Genomic DNA, 11,009 nt, shown 5'->3' on the forward strand with positions numbered 1-11,009 from the left:
GACATCAGTGAGCAAATGAAGGCAATTGCAGATTTTGCTTGACCAGTGTATTTAACATTGATTCCGCTGTTATAAATGTGATTGTTTATGTTTTTATTATAATAATTTGGCATTTAAAATAATATGCTGCATTAGTTTGATATATTTACATTCAGCCCACACCTCTCCATGAAATTTGGTTTTTGGCCCTTCATACGAAAAAGTTTAGGCACCCCTGCTCTCGCTATTGTCGTTGACACAATTATTTGTCAGCCAATTCTTGGTGAAAACTTTGAAAAAAAAGAAATGTTACTGGTCCAAACGATGCTGCATTTTGGGATACAGTATCACCTGTCTATGTATATCTAAGTGCAATAAGTAACTGTAATAGTAATAATATCTGTTCTTTTTTTGTTGTAGTCAATTATCAGTTGCCTATACCATCCATTTATGCTTTTGAATTGCATGAAGGGATCTTGATCTCTGCTCCAACAACTTAATGTATTTTATTAATTTATATTGACATGAGTAGTCTAAAAAATGATATACTCTTTTGTCTGTATTCATACATTCATTCATTTTCATTCAGCTTAGTCTCTGTATTTCAGAGGTTGCCACAGCGGAATGAACCACCAAGTTTTCCTGCATATGTTTTACACAGCCGATGCCCTTCCAGCTGCAACCCAGTACTGGGAATCAGGGATGGATTTAACCAATAAGCAAGGTAAGCAGCCGCTTAGGGCCTCAGGAAATCTGAGGGCCCCCAAATAAATACTAAGTATAAATGATACTATACATATAACATTGCTTTCTGTCATATTTTGTATAGTGAGGGTCCCCTGCTTTCAGTCTCCACCTTTTTAGTTGTGAATTCATCCTAAGAAAACAAATCGTTTAAAAAAAATTACAAGGTGCTTTGCATGTTATTATTAAGATAAAATGCAAAAAAAGAGATTGAATGATATAAAAAAAAACTGTTAAATAATAATAATAATAATAAAAACAAATGGCCACACAGTTGCGCAGTAGGCAGTGCTGTCGCCTCACACCAAGAAGGTCGATGAGTCGCTGATTCGAACCTCGCCTCAGTTGGCGTTTCTGTGGGGAGTTTGCATGTTCTCCCTGCATTCGCTTTTCCTCCGAGTGCTCCGGTTTCCCCCACAGTCCAAAGAAATGCAGTACAGGTGAATTGGGTAGGCTAAATTGTCCGTAATGTATGAGTGTGTGTGTGGATGTTTCCCAGAGATGGGTTGCGGATGGAAGGGCATCCGCTGTGTAAAAACGTGCTGGATAAGTTGGATGTTCATTCCGCTGTGGTGACCCCGGATTAATAAAGGGACTAAGCTGACAAGAAAATAAATGAATGAATGAATGAAAAAAAACAATTAAAGTACAAAGGTGCATGTTAGAAATTTTGGGTCCCATTGCTGGAATTGCTTAGGACCCAAAAAAAAAATCCTTAAATCCACCCCTGCTGGGAAACTCCCATACACACTCAAACACACACACACAATTATACACTGCGGCCAGTTCTATTATCCAATTCACCTACAAGCGCATGTCTTTAGACTGTGGGGGAAACCGGAGCACCTGGAGGAAACCCACACGAACACGAGGAGCACATGCAAACTCCATACAGAAATGACAGCTGACTCAGTTGGGACTTGTCCAACGACCTTCTTGCATTTGAGGTGACAGTGCTAAACCACTGAGCCACTGTGCTGCCTTCTTTTGTCTCTACTGAACGTGTAATTTACAATACAAACATAGAATGAGCTCCCGTTACTATTTATTTCTAACTTTGTTCAAACAAAGTGCTAAAAATGTCAATCAATGTCACTTTTTCAACTGCAGAGTTTAATCAAAGTTCCATAATGCAATTGAAAAGAGTAAATAAAGAAGAGCTATTAATTATAGTCCACAGGGAACCGTCCATTAAAATGCAGGTATTTTATCCATGGACGCAATTTGCATACTCCATAAATAATATAAATAGTAGGCCATTCCAAACCCAAAGGCATTACCGCTGCAGTATCTACTTAATATTCCAATTTGAGCAAAGTCCAACCTTCACCTCTGAGGGCAAAACACGCAATAAAAGCCTCTAAAATGGGTTTCAAGGCAGCTAGAGTGCAATAAAGCTGTGTGTTGGCAGTGTGTAGGTGGCAATCTGTTTTACGGTTTTGGCTGGCAGTTGAATTACTTGTGGTGGTGGCGTGGGATTGCACCGCACCAGGAGCTCAGTAAACTGCAGTGATTGCTCTGGGACAAAGCTGCACTGTGCAACCCTCTCCTCCCACTTTTCCATCTCTCTCTTCTGGCTCTTTAGCACTCTCTTTCCTCCGTGTGCAGTGTGGGCCAGCCAGGCTGCCATTGTCCAGGATATCCCTTGGCTGTTAATGGCTTCCTGGATACATAGAGAGGCCACAGAGAGGCCCCGGGCCGTGTTTGATATCAGTTCAAAACGCACGCATGCAGGCACTGGTTCAAGCCTATAGAAATTTGCAGTGCCTCATCATGCTGGCATGAAAGAAGCTATTCATGCCCAAAGGCTTTTTTTATGTATATCCACCTGTGACTGGAACATTTGGAACATATCCGGATGATAAAAACATATGAATGCGGTTTACTGTGACCGTTTATGTGCTAAGTTTTGAGCCTGTGAAGTTTGGCCTAAAATCATCATGATTTAGATGTCAGTGAATATGGTTGTAGAATTATGGTACAGAATGATGAGATTTATTAAGAAACACAAGTTTTAATTTTCTATCTTATACTGTAGAAAGTAATTTTTTTTATTTATGTTGTGGCTAATGTTAGATTTAACTATATGTTACAGTTTTTCTCAGTCGCTTTGGTGCGTTTCTCACAACACCAGTGCATTTCTGCACAACAGTTTCTCAAAACAATTAGTGCAAACTGCAAAACCTAGCTGATAACCTGCAAAAGCGCATCACTTGCTCAAAATGGATAGTTCATTCCTCAAAACCAAGTATTGATGTCAATCAAAGTGTCAGTATCATCAAAATGAAAAGTCTTGACACCATTGTTTATGAACAAGATAGTCAAATGGTCACAAAATGGTCACAAGTCACATTTTTTCAATGCAAAAAAGTCAGATTTTGGTGACACTTCCTAAAAAAAATCTAAAGATAGTACTATATACTATTAGTACAGCCAATTGAAAACTACAGTAAAGTTAGACATCACTGCATTTAGTGAGGTATCTGAGTACAAGACACTGAATATGTATGTTTCACATTTTTTCTGCATTTGCTCTTTACTATTTGAATTTTTTCACAGCATTGTGCAGAAGAATAAATACACCCTTATTTACAACAAACATAAACTTACTTTGGGTTGAACTGTGCACAACTGTAAACAATATTGCAGAACATATTGGAACTGAACCAACATACATACACAGGTCTGTAAATCATTCATGAAACTGAAGACATTTTCAGTAAAATAAAGATTTAAACATTTTTTATAAAATTAGCTTGCAAGATTTTGACAACTAGTTCACCATTTTTGTATGTAATGACTCAAGTAATGAAATGAGGACTATTAGTTTTATTTGCAATGACTATTCAGCATTTACAAGTTTAGTTAATTTTGACTGACATGACATAAGCAAATGATAATGTTATAAATAGCAGAGAGTTGTATGAAAGCAATTGATGCATGTCCGAAAGCATTTGCAATTTGCTGAAAGGAATGAGAAACTGCTACTAGGATGTGCACAAATGACTAATTGTTTTGAGAAATGTTGTGCAAATGTAAATAGTGTTGTGAGAAATGCACCAAAGCGACTGAGAAAAACTGTAATATAGTTAATATGTTATATTTCAACTATAAATGTAAGTCTAAATAAATGTAAATAAAAAAGAATTTAAGTTTTACAACACTGTTGGAGCTGTTGGAGCAGAAATTGAGACTCATCAGATCAGGCAACATTTTTCCAATCTATAATTGTGCAATTTTGGTGAGCCTGTGCAAATTGTAGCCTCAGTTTCCTGTTCTCAGCTGGCAGGAGTGGCACCCGGTGTGGTCTTCTGCTACTGTAGCTCATCTGGCTCAAGGTTGGATGTGTGGTGCGTTCAGAGATGCTCTTCTGTATACCTCGGCTGTAACGAGTGGTTATTTGAGTTGCTGTTGCCTTTCTATCAGCTCAAACCAGGCCAGCCCATCTGGCACTAAAAACCATGCCATAATCAAAGTCACTTTAATCAACTTTCTTCCCCATTCTGATGCTTGGTTTGAACTGCAGAAGATCATCTTGACTATTTCTGCATGGCTAAATGCATTGAGTTGCCATGTGATTGGCTAATTAGATATTTGCGTCAAGGAGCAGTTGGATTTTTTTAGTATTGGGTTGCGGCTGGAAGGGCATCCGCTGCATAAAACATACACTGGATAAGTTGGCGGTTCACTCCCCTGTGGCGACCCCTGATTAATAAAGGGTAAAGTCTAGATCAGATACGCGGCCGGCCGGAAGAACGATATGTACATCAATTATAGCAGCATTTTTTTAATGAAACTGTATAACAATAATATTTTTACAGTACTGTGACGGTTGAGTTTAGGATTGGGGTGGGGGTAGGCTATATAAAAAAAATATTGGGTAACCTAATAGATAGCATAAATAATACTCTGTACAACTACTGTTTTTACATTACTGTGACGGTTGGGTTTAGGGTTGGGGGTAGATGTTAATAAAATACAATAAATGGGAAATTGAATAAATAATTCTTGTCAACTTCCGGCCGCAACCATATCTGATCTAGCAACAACCTTAATAAAGGGATTAAGGGGAAAAAAGAAGATGAATGAATGAATTAGCAGTTGGACAGGTGTACCTAATAAAGTGACTGGTTAGTGTTTTTATTACTTTAAATTAACCCAAAATATAAACATTTCAATGCTGTGTCAAAATTTTTAAATTATGAAATTATATTGTACAGCATGAAAATTAGTTCAAATTGAGAATTTTGTAAAAAAAAAAAAAAAAAAATCTAAATTGTCCAAAATTAGTTTTTAAAGTTATATTTTAAATTCGCAATATTCAAATTAATTTAAATAAATATCTATATAAATTAAAAATAAAACAAAAAACTAAAATCAATTAAAAATAGTTAATGAATGAATACTGCTTTTAGTCGATGTTCCAATTTTCCAATTAGGTATTATAACATTATAATGTACAGTATGAAAAAGATCTAATAATTTAGAATTTTGTAACAAAAAAAAGATCAAAATTAGTTATTATATATATAATTTCTTATTTAAATTCTACAAAAAAACAAAAAACAAAAAAAAAAACAGACAGCTGGTTATCATTTACTTGTTATAATATTAAAATCATATTATAATTATACAGTCATTCTAAAATTCCTCAGTGAAGTCAAACTGTAACTGTTAATGTACTACTGTATTTTGCATTCATAATTTTGAATGTGTGTATGACTATTAAAAAAAACACATGAGCACAAAAATCCAGAGTTGTTAGCTACACATATTTATTACAGGAAAGTCACACAGGTTAGTGAGGGACAGGCACAGTACCACATCATCTCTTCCAGTACTATCTATTCCCCTAATCTTATCTGATTTGCCAGTGCAAAATCCCTATTGCCATAAAAAAACTGGTTTTCCAAAACACTCCTCAAGTACAGATAACTGTAAGAGAGAGAGAGAGATGATTTGAACATAAAGGGCAAACATATGCACATTTTCTCTATTAACAAACCTAATAGTGCCTTCTCTACAATTAAATTAGTGCAGCTCTGAGAGATTGTCTATCTAGATTGTCTCCATAAAGATCCATTTCTGCAAACAGCAAATTCATTACAACTAAAAAAAAACACACTGCAGGTCACTGAACGTATAATCTTTATAAAAATAAAGTACTCATCGAGTTCAGCTGAGGAATACATAGGTTGCATAGATTTCACATATATTTGTGAAGGGAAATTTCCAAAACATCAATGTCATTGCATAGGTTTTTCCAACAGATTTCAAAACATTCAAAGTCATTCCCGGAGTTAAGAGGCTAATTTTTGTTGCCTGTGGACTAATTGTTCCTGAACCATCTTTATTGTTATAAAATGAGCATCTGGTTTGAGTTTAAGATCAATTCAGTGATGCATTTGGCTTCAAATGACCTCTCTCTCTCTCTGCCTGGTTCTCATTTCATATAATGCGCCCTCTAGTGCTCACATTTGTTTTTTAACCAAACAAGTATTCATTCAATCATTTTCCTTCAGCTTAGCCTCTCATTTTTCAGGGGTCACCACAGCGGAATGAACCACGACAATAGAAGTATGTACCCTTCAAAAGGAATAACTTTCAGTTTATTATGGTTTTTCATGAACAAATCATAGATGTGACCTCTAGAGGGCGCAGTATTTAAAATGTGACATTTTGTATAATTTCTCCACTGAGGGTGTGCTTACAGGACACTGTTTTCAACCAAAAACTGAAGGGTTATTGCATTTTGGATGGTTTAAAACAAGTGTTAAGTTAACTTTAAACAACAGGAGTGTTTTAAGGGTGTGAAAATGCAAACAATCAAAAATGTGCGCAGTCGCATAGTGTTTATTTACAAAGCGACATCGCCAACTACTGGCCTGGCATGTACTGTTCAATGCGCAGTTTTTAGTTGTTTTTGCAGATCCACATGAAAGGGAATCATTTTGACAACACTGTTGTCTGTATGGCAATTTTTTTTTTTAAAAATCCCAATTTTTAGTACATCACTGTCAAGTAAACGTACACTGTAAAAACTATTTGTTAATTAACAGTTTCTGTATTTTGCGATTCAGTTTTCAGTTTATTTACGGTTGTGAATTGCATTATGGGACCTTGATCTGCTCTGGCGACTTTTGATGTTAAAAATTCAGCTTTACAGTTTAACAAAGTGACTTTTATTGACATTTTAGGAGTTTAAAAAAATAAATTAACACTGTAAAACCCAACAGTCACTTTAGCAAGTGAAACGAGTGTAGGTAACTCAAAATTGACTAAAAGTTAATTCTACTCATTTGAACTCAGTGTTGGAGCTAATGAGTTAATTAAACACCTCATTACTTCTGTTTAAATGGAATAAGTTCACAGTACTCATATAGATTAGTTTTTTTAAAGGTCTGTAGCATTTTGAGCGTTTGAGTTCTCTTCATTTATTGGGTTAAACTGTGCTCAAACTGCTTTGTTTACTCAAATGGATTAAGTTCACAGTACTCATCTGCATTAGTTTTTAAACTTAAATAGTTTGTCGCAATCGGTTTCTTAAATGGTTTGAGTTACCTTGACTTTTTGGGTTTTACAGCGTATAAGAAATAATATATAGAGAAATAAGTCTGTAATATAACAGAAAATGTACTGGCAGTTTATTACAAGGGTTTTGTACCGTAATATACAACATAAACCCAGACAATATATCACTTTAAAGTATTAAAATATTTTTAAAAATCACTTTTTTCTTACATTTTAAGGTTAAAAGCTGTTAGAAGAACATTCAAGGTCCCATAATGTAATTCAAAAACATAAATAAAAGGGGAAAAATTCAAAATAAAAACATGAATCACAAAATATGGAAGATATTTTTTACAGTGTACCCTGAGCGACAAAAGGACTAAATCAGTTGGGTGAAAATTGGACCATTTCCAAAACTCATCACCTGCTGAGTTAGTAGAGTGGATCTGTATTCGTGTCTTCCCTTTGTACAAGTCTGTTTCTGTGCATCTGTTCAAAATAGTCTGATGTTACAGAAAGAAGTCATTTCTAAAAGCGTTCGTGTTGAGTTCAGAAGGCCCCTATTTCCATGCTCCAGGGCCTGTAGGGCTTCCCTAGGCTGCTGGAGGGCGTTGCGGGGCCCAGTGAGCTTGGGGACAGCAGAGGAAAAGCACTCAGTGGGAAGGGAAACGCTGACAGGCTTGAAAGTGACGTCAGGAGGGGCGGAGAAAGCTTAGATGCAGTAGGTGGAGTGAGGCCTGGGGGAAGGGAGGTACTGGGTGGCACCCTTAACGGTCCCGTCTGCCCTGCCTCGCTGATCACCGTCCCGCTCAACCTGGGCTCTGTTGACGGGGCGGAAGGAGACGAGGAGGAGGGCGATGATGAGTTTGAGGATGGAGGACTGCTGGTACTGCGTGCCAGTGGCGCCCCCTGCTGCTGCTGCTGCTGTTGCAGGAGGAGGTGGTGGGCCAGGTGACTGGGAGGCGTTCCAAATGCAGAACCCCATGCCAAGTGGCCCAAACCCGAGTGAGCTTCTCTCTGAGAGGCGTAGCTATTGAGATGTGAAACCAGACGGATGCGGAGGGGATCGGTGTTGTCCAGGCCCTCGATGATACTGAGGTAACGTGCAGTCTCTGCTAGACATTCGCGGAAACCCAGTCCTCGGTAATCCATGGCCAGAGCGTGAGCATCAAAGTAACCTGTGCGACAGAGAAAGACAGCGTTGAGTGATCTGATCTGATTATCATTACAGGAAACACAAACTGCAGTTGGTAGATCACAGTGGGAGTGGCTGAGGGCGAAACAGAAATGTCACTAGATAAACAGCAGAGATTATAAAGCACTTTACACATCTAGTTTGTCCTGTTTGAGTCGTGCAGGAGCTAGTAATTATTTTCACTGTGGGAATTTCCTTGAGCAGATTCCCAAACTTTGGATGATCTAGTAATGCAAAGGTAAATACTACAATGAATGGTGAAGTTTGTCGAATTGGTAAGACTTTATAATAACTTTCAGCATTCATGGATGATTAGAAAATATTCTTATGCATTAAAGAGTTTAGTATTGAATGTTTTTAAACATCTAAAAAGCATATTCTGATTTTATTTGTAATATAAATACAATCAAATATTAAAACACATTATGAAGTATATATATATATATATATATATATATATATATATATATATATAGTGGTAAAACCTTACCTTTTCCTCCTGCAGCATGAAGCATCTTTAAATGATCTACGGTCATCTGCAGAATTTCTGCTTTTTCTAGTTTAGCTGAGCCCTGAGGACAAGAATAAATGTGTTAAGTGGTTAAAAGACTATAAATGTACTCTCAGTGACTACAACACATATCCTCATTTTGGTTTCATATATTTTGTTAAACATTTATAATGAACAATTTTCTAATTCAAAATGTCAAATAATAAGTGGTGGACTGGTCAAATAAATAAGTATTTATTAATTTGTCTACTTGTAAACTCTCTTAAGAAATTGTAACTTTTGCTTCACTGTCTTTTTTCAATAGAAATGATAATAGGCTACAGGATTAAACCAAATTACTCGTGCTCACTGATTTGTTTTGCGATGTGAGTCAGGTGCACTGACAGTCACTCACCTGTTTCTCAAAGGCGCTGGGCACCAGCCTGCGCAGCTCAGATAAACTGTTATTTATCCGGTCCCTCCGGCGCTTCTCGATGATCTGTCCAGATAGATCGCGAAATCATTATTAACGCTCACTTGAGGACATTAAAGTCGTTTAATCGACGTTACAAATGTAAGGCTTCGCAAAGAAAAAAATGTCTTACCCCTCTGCGACGTTTTCTTGCTTGTACTTGAGAGGTTGTGGATGGAGACATTGACCCGAGTGGAGAATTCGCACCGCTTTAAAAACAAAACAGCAATACGATTAATACAAACGCAGAACGGGTTTATGAAGTGCAAATTGTAAACAACAACGTTGTTGATCCTGGAACAACATACAAATCAACAAATTTAGAGCAAGTTTACACTTTCTGTTATGGGTTTAGGATTGTAATCATGGTTATGCTTTTTAACTCATTATTTTCAGCTGGTTTTTGTGGAAAAAAAATAAAAGATTGATTTAGGTTTAGAGGTTGGGATTAAGTTTTTATTTTCAGAAAGCAATAATGTTCCAGGATAAACAATATCTGAAAAACATTTAATTTTAACCAGCATAAACCAAACGATTTCTAGTCAATATATCTGCTTCTGCCGGCAGACACGAATTACAGTTATTAACCTGAATTTTGGGCAGGACACAAATTAATTATCGTCCGTTGTTTATCTTTAAACTTTAGTTTTTTTTTCAGAAATAAGCAAGTAGATGACTCAAAATAAATAATTGACATCTGACTTACGCATTTTCATCCGCACTCTCCTTCTCCACTTCGATATTCTCATCGAGCTCACTGTCCGACGAGCTGAAATCGTGATTTCTCTTCATTTTTCGACAGTTTAGCAGCGCGTATCCTCAGCGTGCGTCAGGTGAGACAAACGTTCATCCGTATGAACCGACTAGCTTTCCCACGGTATCATTTCAACTCCACAGCTCGCCAAGAGAGGCGTGTCTGAGCGTGCTGATAGCCAATCAGCGAGCACATCTGCGTGTGAGTGACACGTAGGCTGTTTACACCTCCTTTTTGCCCCGCCTCCCTTCTGAACACGCTCAACAAACGACCAATCGCGTGCGCGTCCGTGAGTGAGCAGCTCCGCCCGCGGGTTCCGCCGGTGCTCGTGTTGTCTCGCCCGGCTGAAAGGAGTGGCTGGCCGGCTGTCAGCACGCGCTGGCCGTGGGAAAGTTTCTTAGCTGAACGCTGATAACCAATGAGGGGCGACGGCCGTCTCCGGCGCTGGAATGAATGGGGCAATTGGTTGGGGCGACGGGCGGTCTGCGAGTGAGCGTGTGAACCTGTAATCTAATACTAACTCATCCGAAGGAGTGCAGTGTGTACGAGGAAGCCACCAACTCTAAATGCACTCCGCGAGGCTCAAACATGCACCTTCTTTGACGGCGTTCCAAAAGGTGCTTTACAATTTAAAGTGAACAGTCAATTTAAATGCATCAAAGGACACGGCGACGAATCAAGGAGTTTCCACTTGCTTATTATAAGCTCGTCAGGAATATTATATATTTTTAAACTTTTTTAATCATTGTACACATGCATGCATTACTTACAACAGTTTGCACTGAAGCATAGGGAAAAAACTGTAAAATTAATATACATATAACTAATACTTAATTCAAAAGCTAATAGCTTAGGCTGTATTTCA

The 11,009-nt window shown here is 37.6% G+C and overlaps 1 protein-coding gene across 1 annotated transcript; it reads right to left on the reverse strand.

Annotated features, from left to right (window-relative positions):
- Positions 1 to 5,476: 5,476 nt before the first annotated feature.
- hey1 (hes-related family bHLH transcription factor with YRPW motif 1) lies at positions 5,477 to 10,227 on the reverse strand. The gene is given in 5 exon segments (NM_212561.1): positions 5,477 to 8,411; positions 8,919 to 9,000; positions 9,334 to 9,417; positions 9,524 to 9,599; positions 10,097 to 10,227. Coding segments are annotated over 5 exon segments (957 nt in total). The 5' UTR covers positions 10,183 to 10,227; the 3' UTR covers positions 5,477 to 7,782.
- Positions 10,228 to 11,009: the final 782 nt, after the last annotated feature.

The sequence above is a fragment of the Danio rerio genome, chromosome 19 (assembly GCF_049306965.1).
Source record: "Danio rerio strain Tuebingen ecotype United States chromosome 19, GRCz12tu, whole genome shotgun sequence".
In the NCBI taxonomy this organism is placed as follows: Eukaryota; Metazoa; Chordata; class Actinopteri; order Cypriniformes; family Danionidae; genus Danio; species Danio rerio.